The sequence below is a fragment of the Elephantulus edwardii genome, unplaced genomic scaffold, assembly GCF_000299155.1.
Source record: "Elephantulus edwardii isolate Elephantulus edwardi_28Jun2011 unplaced genomic scaffold, EleEdw1.0 scaffold00006, whole genome shotgun sequence".
Taxonomy (NCBI): domain Eukaryota; kingdom Metazoa; phylum Chordata; class Mammalia; order Macroscelidea; family Macroscelididae; genus Elephantulus; species Elephantulus edwardii.
The window spans coordinates 25,565,359-25,582,082 of record NW_006399756.1 but is presented as its reverse complement, the minus strand read 5'-3'; the positions used below and the strand labels follow the sequence as shown (position 1 = coordinate 25,582,082).

The 16,724-nt window shown below is 40.5% G+C and overlaps 2 protein-coding genes across 2 annotated transcripts in view; both read left to right on the top strand.

Moving 5' to 3' along the window:
* Positions 1 to 16,724, top strand: part of SORCS3 (sortilin-related VPS10 domain containing receptor 3) — an 839,716-nt gene that overhangs the window by 531,780 nt on the left and 291,212 nt on the right. The window lies entirely within an intron of this gene.
* On the top strand, positions 16,244 to 16,723 carry LOC102861918 (M-phase phosphoprotein 6-like; the record flags this gene model as incomplete). Its single annotated transcript, XM_006880098.1, has 1 exon — positions 16,244 to 16,723. A coding segment is annotated over exon 1 (480 nt), but the record flags the coding sequence as incomplete, so codon positions are not given.

Below are 16,724 nucleotides of genomic sequence, written 5' to 3'. Positions count from 1 at the left end.
GGTTTCCCCCCACCCACCCACCAGGAATAGCAGTTTTTAAATCTTAGTCATACTTGTTTCCTGTTGAATCAATTTTAACTCCTAGAATGAAGCAGAACTGCCTTGTGGGGTTTTCTGGGCAAGGTGTACCTTATTCAGGCCATTTCAGGTCTTCTCACTCACTTATTAGGCATATGAGAGCTGGCCAATGAATAAGGATGACAGAAGAAGAATTGATACCTTTGAGTTGTCATGTTGGAGAAGAGTGCTGAATTCCCCATGAACTTTCAAAAGAACAAACAAATGTATCTATGTATCTGTTGACTCCATGACATTAACTTTGACTTGTTTAGCTTATTGTATTTCCTTCATTTGTTCATCTCTGTATTCATTCCATCATTTTCTAAGCACATTCCACGAACCAGGCATGATTCTAAGTGCTGAGATAAGCACAGAACATAATTCTGGGCAAGCACAGGCTGATCTTGTCCTTGATAAAATCCCTCACTTTACAGAATTTACATAACAGAGGGGGAAAGAGCAAAAAGCAAATGAGTATGTTTGTAGTAGGTTGACTGTTGTTGTCTGCTGCCAAGACAGAATCAATCCATAGCCAATCCTCCAGTGGGTTTTCAGAGGCAATAAGTCATACAGGAGGAGATTGCCATTTTTATCCCACTTGGGGGATTTGAACCATGAGCCTTTGGGTTGGCATAACCAGAGCCAAATAGTCCTGGATATACAAAAAAAAAATTCTACAAAATAATAGTTTAAGTCTGCTATTGCTGTGTATTGCAGAGTCAGAACCGACCCACAGCTCACTTTCCGGGGAGGGGGGGTTCAGAGGAAGTTATTCACACAGGAGGAGGTTGCCCATCCTTCTCCCATTGAGAGGCTGGTGGCCTCGAACCACATGCCTTTGGGATTGCAGTACAACTTCTTGCCACTAGGCTGCCAGTGGTGGACACTCTTACTCTGTTAGATATCATACTAGTCACTAACCATGCCATGGTCCAAGAAAGTGGGTAATATTTAGCAGTACCCCATTTTCCCACACATTGCCCCTCTTCGCAAGCTTACACACCAGCCTTGTTGAGAACACCACGTTGTCTTGTAACTTTTGGTTGGTGTGGTGTTTATGCACGTAGACTATGGAGTTAGAGTGCCTGGTTTGAATTTTACCTCCACAGTTCCTCTCTGTAATTGGAAACGTACCTTGGTCTTCTTCAGAGCTTCATTTTCTCCTCTGTAAAATGAAAACCATTGCATCTTTATGAGGTTGTTGTGGACATTTGATGAGTTGCTGCAAACTACTTAACCTCTTGTCTGAGGTAGAAGAGAAATGCTTGATACAGTTTAGTTTTCATTGTCATGTGCTTTGGACTCATAGCATTGGGAGACAGGTTTCAGCAAATAGGGCAATAGTATGTGAAATCAAGCCAGGGCTCACCAAGGATCAAATTACTCCTTCAGGAACTTCTTGTGGTGTTGCGGCTCAGTCCTGCAGAGCATGGATCAACAAGTGTTTCTGCAAAAGGCTAGATGATAAACACTTGGCCAGCCATATGGTCTCTAGCATCACATCTCAATTCAAAACAAACAAACATGGCTGTGTTCCACTCAAACTTATTTACAAAATCTGGTGGGTTGTAGTGCACCCAACCCGGCCTTAGACAAATGTTGCTGGCCACTGTTAGTACACAAACAGCTCCTATGCCCGGCTTCCATTTCCACTGATTCTTATTTCATTTTTCTTCAGTGAGACTCGGATATCAATAGTCTGTAAATTACGTGTATTTAATGTAGAGTTGAGAACCTCTGACTTAAAACATCAAAATCAGAAACAAGGGAAACTTAGAAGAGATGCTGTCTGCTTGCTCTTTTTTAAGTTCCCTTCTCATCCCTTTTCAGGAAACCTGCATCAGCACTGTTTGAGGGCTTTGGGCAAGAGTTGGCCAGGCTGCGCTATGTTGCCATTGCCTAATGCACAGACTTTTGTATCTAGAGGGAAGCCTAATTATCTGTGTAATAAATGCATTGTACTCTCAGTGAGCACAGTTCAGCTGTCACAGTGCATTTTAGCTGAGGCTGTAAGTTTGCTATCTAATTGTGTCCCAGTATTGACAGTTGGACAGGACTATTCTGAGTACAGTGTGCCTGTCTGCTTTATCAAGGCCACGGCTTCTGGGATGGAGTTAGGAGTAGGTTACCAGGAGCCAAAAAAGTCTCTGACTTAAGATCATGTCACTGTCCTCTAATGAGTCCTAGAGGAAGCACATAACATTTCCCTGTCAAAGGAGCTTCTGGAGTGCTCTTGAAAAATCAGATAGCTATGAGGTAAGTTAATTGTCAAAATTGGCTGGAACAGTACATAGATAGGGAACTATGAGAAGTTCAAGCAGGATTTAGAAGAGGCTGTGGCACCAGGGATGCCATTGCTGATGTCAGATGGATCCTGGCTGAACGTAAGGAATACCAGAAGAATGTCTACATGTGCTTTATTAACTATGTAGAAGCTTTTGGCTGTGTGGATCATGACAAGTTGTGACTGACATTGAGAAGAATGGGAATCCCAGAGCACTTGATTATGCTCATGCAGAACCCATACCTGGATCAGGAGACTGTTGGGCAAACAGAGCAGGAGAGCACTGCATGGTTTGGAATTGGGAAGGGAGTGTGCCAGGGTTTTATTCTCTCTCCATGTGCAGTCTGAGTCCTCTTTGGAGGCAAGAATGATGACCCTTCCCCGTACATACTTTGGGTATGATTCTAGGAGGTGCTATTCCTTGGAGAGGCACATGATGTTGGGAAGAGCGGAGGGTCAGCAAAGGAGAGGAAGACCCTCCACCCTGTGGATTGAAGCAGTGACTGCTGAATGGGTTCCTGAGTGGTAGGAAATGTGAGGATGGTGCAGGATAGAACAGGGTTCAGATCTTTTGTTCATCAGGTCACTATGAGTCATACATGACTCAACAGCACTTAACGACAACAGCAACAGCTATAAGATAGGCTGCATTTCTATGGGAATCTTCTAGAAGCATGTCAAAATACAGTTTTCTGGCCTTTGCTCCTGATCCACCATATCAGAATGCATGAAGGTGAGGCTTGAAATTTGCATTTTTAACAAGCTACCTGCATATCCCTGAAATTTGAGAGATGTTATTCTAGAACAAACTCCTCCTAATACTTACATAAGACGGGCAGAAACATTTAAAAAAATTTTCTCATAGTCCTAGTAGGTCATGATAACACTTGGACTTGAATAAAGCTAGGTCTTCTTATCAGCTAACTGCTGCCACATAGACAGATCATCCAAAACTCTGTGTTCGTTCATTTTCTCTCCTTCTCCCTTTCCCTCTTCCTTTCTCTCTCTCTCTCTCTCTCTCTCTCTGTCTAAATTTCTGTCAAATCAGAATTGTCTCACAGCTGACCATCCATTGGGTTTCTAAGGTTTTAAAGTGAATGAGAAGAGATTACCCATTTTTCTCCCAGTGACAAGCTGGCAGACTTAAAAATGCCAAGGAGGTGTATGTAGTCTTTGTTTCAGCAGCTCATCTCCATCTCTGCCACCAGAGCACCCTTCTCTGGACGTGGAGGCTTAAAACAGTAGACATCAGTCATTACTCCTGAGTCTGTGACTCAGATGGGTGAATTTCCTGGTCCCAGCCAGGTTTCCTCATGTGTATTGTCTCCTGAGGTGGGCAACCCAATCCATTGGTCTTGGCTGCCAGTACACTGGTTTAAGAAGACCTTGGTGAGGATGCCTTGGTTCTCGTTCATGCGATTTCCATTATCCAGTCGACTAGTACAGGCTAATTCACTTAGTGAGGACAGTACTGCAAAAGGCAGGATGTGTCCATGGCCTCTGTATGGATTCAGCTCAGAACTGGGACACTTTTACCTCTGCTACATTCTGATGTTAAAATAAGTAACAAGGGCAACCTGGATTCAGAGGGCAAAGAAGAGGATTCTAGCTTCACAGGCAGGTCTTGGATACAGGCAGACATGACAAATGGAAGCCTCAATGAATCCACCTGACCTTTGTCAATAGTGTTTGAGTACCTTTTTGAGGAGAAAAAAATTTCTGCCATCATTGGTAAGTTTTTTAGGAAGGCTAAGTAGTAAATATATTCCTTCGAGTTCTATCCTAGGATTATTGCTCTTAGATAAAGAATCCAAAATCATATATTTGAAAAGACTCAAGAACTCATCTGTTATAATCCTCAACTGACACTTTAATTTCCTGATAATATCACCTCAATCAAAAGTGTTCATCCATCTTTTTCTCAGACGTGTCCCCTTAGCTCCTTAGAGACCTTTCAGCTGTATCAGGAATCTCATTCGACTCTCGGAGAGTTCTTTCCAGTAGAGATGTTATTTCTTCCATCAAGCCACAGCTTGCTTCTCTGTAGGATTTCACTTTCTGGTCCTGCTTCTGCCCTCTGAGGAGGCTGAGTCCTTGTTACTCTTCCCCAGAACAGTCTTCTTCCATATTTGAGAACAGTCATTAAGCTCATTTCTCATTTGTATGTTCCTGTACCAACCGTCCCGAGATTCTCATTTTTCTCATATGAGATAGTTTTGAATTCTCTCCTAATATAAGTGGTTCCCTTCAAAACATTTCTCAGTGACAACCTGAAATTTTAAAATGGATCACTGGTTTTGGAATCAGACGCCCTAGAATTAGCTTTGGAATTTGGAACAAGTTCATATCAGTGTGACAACTCCATGTGCTTCTCCAGGATGTATGGATAGAAATAACCATCACACAATATTTATTTACGGTAATTTAGTTAGAAAACATACACAGAAATGCCTGCCAGGGAGCAAACACTCCATAAACATTAGTTTCTTTCCCTTCTTATGCCTGTAAAAGAATGACTTTGAGACACCTCAGTTTTTTCTTTCAAAGTTTTTAGTTCAATTGAACCCTTGCATTTTTGGCTTACTAGACAGTAATTGCTAAAATAACCAACATATTTAAATGTCCATCTGGAAGTATACTTCAAATTTAACTTCTTATCTTTCATAGTAGTCTTCATTACTTTCATATGAACAGCAGATAGTTTTGCTATTTAGATATGGTAATTTAAAGAAAATAAATAGGGAGGTTTGGTGGTCTAACGGTAAGACAGGGAGCTACAATTCCCAAGGCACCCAGAGCAGAAGGATGGGCAGTTTCCTACCATGTGATTTACAGCCTCTGAAAACCCACTGAAGGGTCAGTTATGTGTCAGCTCTGATTTTATGGCACATAACAACAGCTTAAATAAATGGCCTACAGCCAGGAGATTCACATTCTTCCCACCTCTTTCAGACTCATGATTGTAGGAGGGAAAACTATGGGAAGCCAATACTAATAATAATCTGAATGCTATTTCAGGATGTGGGGGAGGCGCAGTTCAAGCTAGAGTTCACCCTGAGGCACCAAGGCAATCCTTAGGGGTTTACCAGATTCTTGTGTTTGCTGACCCCTCCCTCCTGAGTCAGGCAGAAGGTTTTCAACAGAAAGAGCTTGGCTTCATTTGCATTGAATTCTATTTGTGATAATTTTCAATAAAGATACAGAGAAGCTTGGCTTTGGTCTTCAGTGAGAACTGCTGGCCCCCTCTTTCATGCTCTCTGCTCTACCTCATTCCTGGCTGTCTGTCTCATTATTAATAATTATAAAAATACTTTACCCTCTGTCTGCAGCAGAAAACCAAACCTAAAGTTAGAAAATAATTGGGGGAAAGTGGATGCATTGAAAAAGCCAGAAAAGTAGTAGAGTAGAAAAGAATAGGATGTGAGCAAAACCATAGCCATCAGGAAAGAGAAAACACAGGTAAAGAGGGGGAAATGTGAGCCCGAACAAATCAAGCTGACTCACGGAGAAGTATCAGCACTTATGTTCAAAGGGTACTGCTTAATATGAAACATTGCTGAATCATAAAGTATAAGAAATGAATAGAATTTGATTGCAAAGCAGAAGAATAAACACACTGGAGACACAAGTGTAGATTTTTGGTACATACTATGTATATTGTTTACAAGATTGTATTATGTGACTTTAAGCTCAAAAATATTTATCGGCATAAAAGAGGGTAAAATGAATTGTGAAAGTGGTTTGTAAATAAAGATGCTAGATCAATCCAAAGTGGAGTGTCTCTCATACGAGTCATACCAGAATGAGTCATTACTCCTAGGAGGTTATACTAAGTTGCTTTTCTTTTAAAACAAAGTAGCTCACCAAAGACTGCACAGTGCAGTGAAATGAGCATTGAGTAGGAGTCAGACCCCTGGGTCTGAATTTTAACTGTCCAGTTCACTGCTATATGAGTGTCTCTGGGCAAGTTACTTGGGTTCTCTGAGTTTAAGATTCCCTATCCATCAGAAGAACCATCTGAATTCTCTCTAAGGCCACTCTCAGCTATTACAATTTATGATTCTCTGCTTCTGTGTTCTTGCCCAGCCCTTTGTCAATTTCTGTTGAGGGATCAGGAAGTATTTCCAATGACATTCCTCTCATCCATGAGCTTCTAATCTAGATGAGGTCAGGATCTGAGGTTTCGATACATGAGAGAATGAATAATCGGACAGAAGCTTGTATGAATTACTTAAAAACAATTACAGTGCTATAAGGGGACCGGTTTTCAGAACTTGATTCAGGCATCAAATGTTAGATATCCGAGAAGAAATCAATCAAAAGAGGCCATTAATGGCCATGGCTGGCTTCACATAAAGGAGAGAGGTTTGAGCTACCTTTGGGGATTTTTTTGTTATTGTTGGTTTTTTATTTATTTTTTTTACTTTTTCTACTAGTTTATTTATAAAATTCAAATACAAATTTGGACAATGTTTTTCAATTTCCCTCACACCCCCCATCAAATTGTACAGCCCAATGATTAATTCCCTCCTCCCCCTGCACATCCACATCCCTCTGCTTCCAGCCTCTCCCACCCCTCCTGGATCCTCATTCTACAATAACGGTTTTCTACAATATTTATCCTTATGTGACTGAATTAGTTCACTCTGCATAATGTTCTCCAGTCCCTCCCGAGTTAGGTAATAATTAACAAAGTTACTGCTCCTGCATGCCGCATAGTGTTCCATTGTATGAATGTACAATTTCTCAATCCATTCATTTGTGGTTGGACATTTGGGCTGTTTCCATGTTCTTGCGATGGTGAATAATGCTGCTATGAACATTGGTGTATACATCTCACTTTGTGCCTCCGTTCTCATATTCAGAGTATATTCCAAGTAGAAATCCCATATTTGAGCTACCTTTGAATGAAGGTTAGGATCTTTACAGATTTGGGAAAGGAAAGGGTAGTTATTCAGGGAGAAATTGTAAACCACTTTCTGATTCCAGGTGCTGTGATAATCACGAGCTAGAGAGGAATGATGGTAACAGTCAAAGAATTACACAAGCATATAATTAGATGTTTAGGATATAAGAGGACAGTGGGTGGATGTGATATCTGGGATGGGAGGTGATCAAAGAGGTCTTCTCATAAATAGTGCTAAGTCTGTGGGTGTCTCAAATATGGGTAAGAAATAAGTACATAGTTTAAAGAGGGTAATATGTAGAGGAGGAAGAAACATTTTAGGTAGAGGTGCATTGCAATAGAAGGAGAAAAGAATACAGAGAGATTTCAAAGGAAGGAATGGTCACCTCAGTTGGTTAGGACAGGACACACAGAAGTTTAAATCTAAAGAGTCCTAGAAAAGCCACGGCAACAACTAGCCTTGTAGAATTCAGCTGGCAGGGTCTGCTGGAACTCTTCAAGTGGGGTACCCTCCAAGACTATAAGGTTTCCTACTGCTTACTCATTATAATGAAAACCCTGCTCATAAGATCTTTTTCTCAAGCCCAAGGATGCTAACTGTCTTTGACACCAAGGATGATGGCAATCCTCCCTTGGAGCCACTGCACTGAAAACTCACGTCAGACAAGTAAGCCATCCCAGGAATAGGACCTGGTCTCAAATTGTGGATCTACCAGTCTTGGTGCCACTTTCTCCTCTTCCTTAAACTGAAGCTCAAAAATAGACCCCTAGTGGGTTTGAAGTGAGGGAAGGGAAGGAAATGGGCAGGTGGAGAATGTCTTTTTGGAGGATCCCCCTTCACTTGAAGACTTGTAAAGAAATACAGCTTTTATCCTGAGCCCAGATAGATTATGAAGCAGACCATAAAATATACATGGACTTCTAAGATAACAAGTAGAGACTTGAAAATACTTGTCTATATAGTTTGATTCGTTTGATTGCTTCAGATTCAGTCCCCAGATTCTTGGTGGACACTTATTTCTCTTCATCAATGGAGACATTCTGATGGGAAAAAATGAGAAATGTTGTACATTAGATGCTCTCCCCCCACCCCCAGTTGGTTTGTATTACACTCTTCCTTTATGATCAGCATTTTATAGTAATGAGTTCTGTAAATTTGTTTTAAAAAATAATCCTCCATTTTTGGTGCTGTGATCTGACCTCTTTTGGGTTTGAAGGGAAGGTATTCTAAAATTGTATAAGCAAGCATGTGCTTACCTATACTTTTCTGCTTCTCTAACCTTAGCTGACAGAGTGCATCTTTAAGTCTTCATTTAATTCTCATGCCTGCATTCTTAGTCAGTGTTCCCCTCCCCTGCCTCTTGAATCATTTAGATGACCTTGTCAGGATCCTTCTTCGTCTCTGGTCTTTCCCCTGTTAAATGTGGCAGTCATATCTGTGTGCCGTGAATGGGGCCAAGTGAACTGTACTTTTGTAGGACAGTGAGATAATGTTTGTTTTATTCTCTGTATTTTTCACAATGACCAGAATATTTCACATTTGTAAGCAGCAATGTTTTGGGGAACTTATCCTTCCGGCCAACTCCTGTTTATCCATATGACTCAGATAATAGCCCTTTGCCGCGCAGCAGAACTGACCACTCACTCCTTCCTTGGAGTCCTTCCTGCAGTCTTCTGTTCTCCATGGCATGTTGTTGTTGTTGTGTACAGCCAGTTAGGAACTGACCCATAATAGACCCTAGGTTTTCTTAAGCAGTTACTCACACTGTCTGTTGAGTCTCCCTAGAGGCTTTCAGGTTTTTGAGATTGAGAACTTTGTATTATTTATCTTTGTATATGGGAGGGCTTTGTATTTACAAGTTGATTAGTCCCTTGTTCCTGCTTTTAATTGTATTTGGGAGGAACATTGTTCTGAGTGGTATAGCACTTGTCTGTCAATTTGCTGTACTGAGATAACTTGGGATTGCTGTGGTGCTGAATGCTGTGCTATTGGTGTGTCCAAAGCCATAATGTTTACCCTTTGTGGACAGCATTTGATAGAGCTCCTAGATTAAGACAAGCCTGGAAGCAGGATTCGCATCCACTTCTTAAACAAGAGGCCTTTGGAAACCATGAACATTAGAGAAATGGTGATAGTTCTAGAACAGAGTTCAGGTCTTTTGTTCATAGGGTCGTTATGAGTTATATTCAGACTTGACAGCACTTAACAACAACAACAACAACAAAATAATCACAATGGGCTCTAGTGTGTCAAAAATTGTGAAGATGACACAGGATAGGATGGGGTTTAGATCTGCTGTTCATAGAGTTGTTATGAGTTGTAATTGACTCTATCGCACCTAGCAACAAATCACACCTATCACATTGTTAGAATCTCGATTAGTTCGAAGTAGATTTGTGAAATTCATGGAGCTAATTGACTACAGAAAGTAATTTAAATATGGGATTCTTTTATGTCAGTGGTAACATTAGTGTCAAAGAAGAACAACGGATCATTGTATCAGGGAATATGTTTTATAATCAAGAGTCCTAGAAATGGAATAAGAGTAGTTTGTCAGATAAAGTATAATAGGCCCAGTTAAATTTGAATTTCAGATAAACAGTTTTTTTCAGTATCATTCTTTACAATATATAAGATGGGACATATTTATACTAAAAGTAAGTTACTGTTTATCAGAAATTCAAATTTAGCTGACCATTCTTTATTTTTATGTGCTTAATTGGACAGCTCTACTTAAATACCAGTTAGTTCACTCTCTCCTTCCAATATTTGTATGTCTACAGTAACATTCAAGTCACAAATTGGCTTTATGGATCAAGTATTTTTTGTAATTCTCCTGAGTTATGTTTTACATTTTTCACTTGGTTCCTAAATTTTAAAAATCACCTATGCTTAACATCTCAACTTCCCTTGAATGACTATCACATCTGTTTGCCCTGGATCAGCTGTACTGTTTAACTAAGGAATAGCTGAGATCATTTTTAGATCAGGCCTGAGTTCATTGCAGCAGAGCCGCCTCTGATTCCCTGTTTGTCCACAGCATTTCAGTGAACTGTCATTTGCCAACCCTTATCATCCTTGCACTGTATTATCCTTAGAAATGAGAGGAGAATGAAGTCTCCCTTGAACTTAAGTCATATCAAAAGTGGGGAAACAAAAGATAACGTGAAAAGACCAAGGGTTACTATGAAAATGGAGAACACCTTCTTAGGTGAGGAAAGAAACTTTCCATAAGTGCTAACATGCGTCTGTGTTAGATAATACCAGTAACAGTACTTTTCTTTTTCTTTTTTTTTTTTTTTAACAATTTCCCTATACCACTCATCAAACTACTGACCAAAAGGCATTTGAGTTCTCGGGCTCCACTAGAATGGAGACTGAGAGCAGAAACATTTTGTTTACTGATATATTTCATGACTGTAGAATGGTTCTTGGTTCTTAATGAACATCTTACCATTCTTTGTTCAAAGAAGAAATAAATGATGGGAGTCTTTCGAGAGACCTTGAGAATCTGTGGTAAGTAATATTCCTTCAGGAAAGAAAAAACCTTTGCCTTCTGAAAAAGAATGGTATGACTGGGTGAAAAACCTGATTTTTCATCAATAGCCGTATTGTGTTTCTCTAGGTAAGAAGGAGAGAGCACTGTTGTTTAGTGGTAGAATCCTTGTCTTCTATGCACAGACCCAGGACACCCCGAGGGATAGGGTGCATTACATGTGTGCTGCTAACCAAGGTCAGTAGTTCAAATCCACCCAGCAGGTGGAAGATGAGGCAGTCTCTCCTTGTCAAGATGTACAGTCCCAGAAACCCAGGGGAGGCTCACCAAGAACTGGAATTAGCCCGAGGGCTGTGAGTTTATACAAAATTGTTGTTGTTGTTGTTAAGTGATGTCAAGTCTCTTGTGACTCCTAGCAACCCTACAACAGCTCTGAACCCTGCTATATCCTGAACCAACCTTTGTCTCTGACAGCCCTACCCCCTCTACCCTAGTCACTGAGTCAATCTCTCTCATCAAGGGTCTTCATCTTCCTCTCTTGCACTGTCCCTTCATACTCTCAAGCACGATGTCCCTCACCAAGGACTGATTCCCTTCTTGAAACATGTCCAAAGTATGTCAGATGAAGCTTCAGAATCCTTGCCTCCAAGCAGCTGCCTGGTCTCACCCTCTCTACAATGAACCTGTTTGTTCTCCTCGCAGTCCATGGTATATTCAAGACTCTTCTCCAGCACCATAGCTCAAAGGCAACAATTCTCTTTCTGTCATCCCTATTCATTGTCCAGCTTTCTGATTATACAGAGACATTGGTAAAACTCTCAACTGACTAGTATGCACCTCATTTACAGCCACTGGTTGGCAGTCAGTGAAGGGCTTGTGTATTACTGTCATGCTAACAGGTCTCTCCAAAGTGTCCAGGTTAAGTAAGATGAACTGGAAGGGAAGGCTTAGCAATGCACCTCTGAAAATCAGCCAGTGGTCATGGACACCGTGCGGTAGTGGACATCATTACATTGTGTGTGGGGTCACCATGAGTGGGAGGTCCAGCTTGATCACAACAAAGGACAGAGGAAGAGAGGAGTTGGTGATGGAGCTGTTGATGGTGTACTCAGAGTTTAGAAGAAATGAGATTGGTTTGTCCCTGATAGTGACCAAGAGAGAACATTCTAGAACATTATGTAAGTGTGGGAGTGTAGGCACATATTGGAATAACTCTATTCACCTGTGTGTGACCTTAGTTTCTCTCTTTTGTCTACCACAAATATTTCTACAACCCAGAGAAATCTTTCTGTAGAACTACACAGCCTAATCAAATCTTTCCACTTCTACCATAGTAGCATCTAGTAAAAGAGATGTAGAGACTCTCTTGCTTTGAGCTCCGTCTGGCCTCACTGTATTTGGAAGGTAAAAATCAGTCATAGCCACAGTTTAACATAATGCACCTCAGACTCCATATGCTTTGGGTGGGGGGATCAAGAGAGCTAGACTTTAAGTATGAACTTGTCTACAGGGACAGCTTTGATATAAATGTGTTCCAGTCCATCCCACCCTCAACGTGGAAGATCAGATGGCCCCTGAGAGTCAAGACAGTACTCAGAAGCTCCCAGAAAGAGCAGAAAGAGTTTCTTTTTCTTTCTCTTTTTTCTTTTCTTTTTTTTCCGGGGGGAGAGCACTTCTCACTAGTATATTTGATTACCCCCATGTAGTTATTTTGAATTTGTGTTTCTTCGAAGAACGTATCATGGAGGTCTTGGTTCAAAAATATAGGACAGAAAAGTGTGGACAAAAATTAGACTTTCAACTACAGACTCAACAATCCATCCCTAAGTCATACTTTTGCCTTTCCAACTAAAAACCTAGAAACAGAGACCACAGAGAAAGAAAAAGAACTATGACAAGATTTGTTGTTATTACTTTCTTCCAGGCTGCCTGCTTCTGGAGGCTCAACCCCCCTAATGTCCTCTTATTTTTCTTTGAACTTCAGATTCCTAGGTACAACCCGTTCTTCTGGTGGAATATTCCATTGATTAAATTGCCTTTTTAGTTCTTCAGCTCTCAGAGCTATTCGCTGGCAGGCTGATGTAATTAGGGAGCTAATAACTGAATCAATAAGGAAAAGAGCATGTTCTTTCATATTTTCCAGCTGTTCAGATGATGCATTTAGGGTGTACTTTGTATGTGTTGCTACAGAGTACGTGCTTGTTAAGAGATCAAAATCTAGTGGAGCTGGGGTAGGTAGGAGAGTATATGGCTTTGTTTTCTGTGTTCAGGCCCCAGACATGAGGTCCTTGAAGAGCGGGGTTGAATCATTTGGTGAGAGACAGAACAGTACAGCATTTTATATGTTACTTCCTATAAACAAACCAAAAAAACGCTTTTAAACATGTTTATTGTTCAGAAAACACATTTTGTTGGACAGTTACCTGGAAGACACTGAGTTGCATTCATACGGGATGATCTAAATATCATATGAGCTAATATGCTGTTCCATGGGGGGGGGGGATCACCATTATGAATGATGAAAACTCAATCTCATTGCTGTTGAGTTGAAACCAAGTCATAGCTGACTCTCCACTGGGCTGTCTGGAAGTTGTAAATAGTATGGGGTGAGGTTACACAGCTTTCTTCCCTAGAGAAACCGGTAAATTTTGAAGTGCCGGAGAGAAGCCACCTTAGGGTTACTCAGCATAGCTTTCTGTGGGACGGCACCACCAGAGCTCCTGTATGGATGATAATATACCTGAAATATTATTTTATAGATGATCACGTATTCCTTTATTTAGTCTTGAGTTTCTTCATGGAGGAAAAAAAAGGGAAATTTACCTTTTAACCTTTTAAAAGGTAGTTCAAGATATAAACATGATGTATATACTTTAATTAGAAAATTACATTTTTCATAAATATGTAAGTGAAAAAGGTAGGATCTGTCATTTTTAAACTATAACATCTATTATAAAATATCCATAATCTCACGAATCAGAAATAACTACTGTTAATATTCTGGCTTACTTTTTTCTACTTGAAGATTCTAGAATTTAAATAAAATGGATCAGTGTATATTTGCTTTTATTTTTTAATTGTGATTTTAATGAAAGTTTACAGAAAAGTTGGATTTTTCATTCATTCATTGTTGCTTAATTTCTTCCCTCCCCCATCCCCTCCTGCAATCCATTTTGCTATGAACCTCTTTTTCTGGGCTGTTGTCATACAAATAGTGGTTTTTAAGTATTTAAATCTCTGTATCTCCATACCTTTTTAATCTCTATGAGGAATAGATTACCCAGGAGGCTGGGCTCTGTGAGGAAATATGTGACATCAAGATTGGAGATTCATCAACCATCTGTGTTATGCAGATAACACAACCCTGCTTTCTAAAACTGAGGAGGACCTGAAGCACTTGCTGCAGAAGGTCAAGGACTGAAGCCTTAAATAAAGATTGAAGCTCAACATCAAAGATTCTCACCACTGAGCCGATTGGCAACGTCATGATGGATGGTGAAGAGACTGAGATTGCTAACAGCTTTAGTTTGCTTGGCTCCACAAACAACTCTTTTGATACCAGCATCCAGGAAATAAAAAGATGAATTGCGTTGGAAAAGTCCGCTATCAGAGACCTCTCTGGAGTTCTGATGAGCAACGGTGTCAGTCTTGAGACTGAGGCCTGATCTAGGCCATGATGTTTGCAATTACTTGTTATGCATCGTAAAGCTGGACAGTGACTAGAGATGATGGAAGGAGAATTGATGCCTTTGAGCTGTGGTAGGTGCTGAAGAAGAGTATTGAATATACCATGGACTGCTAGAAGAACAAACAAGTTCATCCTAAAGAGGGTGAGACCAGGCAGCTCCTTGGGGGCAAGGATTCTGAAGCTTCATCTGACCTACTTTGCACATGTTGCCAGGAGGGACAGGCCCTTGGAGAGGGACATCATGCTTGAAAGGGTAGAGGGACAGCCCGGAAGAGGAAGAGAATGAAATGGATTGATTCAATGACTGGGGTAATGGAAGTAGGTGTGTCAGAGACAGTAAGATTGGCACAGCATAGAGCAGGTTTGAGGGCTGTTGTAAATAGGGTCACTGTGAATCGCAGGTGACTCGATGGCATATAACATCAATAACAACAACATATTTTAATACACTTTACTTGGGTAGAATTTGTGTGTATTCCTCTCCAGGTCCTGTACATAATTTAGCCTACTATTATTACCTTGAAGAAGTAACTAATACCAACAGCATGGCATACATTGCAGGACAATGTACCCATCTGCATTTGCTCTCTCTCACTAAACATGGCTTTGTTAGTCTTTGAATCAGCCTCTAGGAAGAGAATTCTCCTCCTTTTTTTCCTCTATCAATCAGTCTGAAAATGTGAAAAAGCAAAACTGAAGAGATGGCAGGCAGAGAGGCAGAAGATGAAAGGACTTGGGGGAGGAGATGAGCAGCTGAAATGTCATTCTTTCTGTGTTGGGAAGAACGGTGTTGCTTCCAAGGATGGACAGTGGTGAGAGTAGATGACATTTTGCTTCACTCAGGATATTCTGTCATGGAAAGACTACTGAGATTTCAGTAGTGACAGCCTGACCCTTGTGGGTTGATTCTTGTCTGTCTCGAGAATTTGCAGAAGAGGAAGAGATAATCACAGCAAGATTTTATTTTTTAAAAAGTTGATGTTCTACTTGGTATCATTGGAATCAGGCTGAGAGAGTCTTGTATCTTTGGCTTATGAAAGATTCCAACCAGACTCTATTTGGTATTTTACTGGGGAAGATATATCTTAAACAGGTTATTTTCTGGGATCTGCCACAAGAGAAATCCTAACTTATAAATCTGCAATTCCTTCAATTCCTGAACAAAGATTTTCATATAATGTAAAGTTTAGCTTCCCATAGAATATACCACAGCTTCTCTATCCATTCGTTTGTTGATGGGCACTTAGGTCCTTTCCAACTCCTTGCTATCATGAACAAAGCTGTGATAAACATGGGTGTTCATATATTTTCTTGGATGTCAGTTATGGTCTCTTTGGGGTATATTCCCAGTAGTGGAATTGCTGGGTCAAATGGTATCTCTATTTGCAATTTTTTGAGAAAGTGCCACACCACCTTCCACCGTGGTTGCACCATTTTACACTCCCATCAAGAGTGAATAAGGATTCCATTTTCTCCACAACCTCGCCAGCATTGTTGCTTGCTTGTTCTATTAAATTTTGCTATTCTGACTGGGGTGAGATGATATCTCATAGTTGTTTTGATTTGCATCTCTCTTAGAGCTAGGGATTTTTAACATTTCTTTGTGTGCTTGTTGGTCATCTGAATGTCTTCTAGGGTGAAGTGTCTGTTCGTATCCTGTGCCCATTTTTCAATTGGATTGTTTACCTTTATCTTGTTGTGGTGACCTTCACCTCTTTTAAACAACAGTTTAAACAAAAGATATATATCTTTTTTGTTCTTAAAAGCTACTCCTGGGAGGTTCCCAACCGGCTCGCAGCGCACAAGTCATGGCTTCCCCGCACACGCCTAAGTTGTCAAAAAACCTGCTGCACATGAAGTTCATGCAAAGAGGACTAGACTCAGAAACCAAGAAGCAGCTAGAAGAGGAGGAAAAGAAAATGATCAGTGAAGAGCATTGGTACTTGGATTTGCCAGAGCTTAAAGAGAAAGAGAGTGTCATCATTGAAGAGCAGAGCTTCTCATTATGCGAGAATCTTCTCTACGGAAGAATGTCATTCAAAGGATTTAATCCTGAGGTTGAGAAATTAATGCTTCAGATGAACTCGAAGAATAAGGATGAAGAAATTGAAGATGGAGCAATGGCGCTTGACGTGTCAGATGAAGAAATGGCTAGACGGTATGAGACCCTCGTGGGGACAATCGGAAAGAAGTTTGCCAAGAAAAGAGACCGGGCCAATTTTGAGGAAGATGAAAATGGGAACTTGAAGCCAACTAAAGTGAAGAAAGTGTTTTTAAAACCTCAGGACT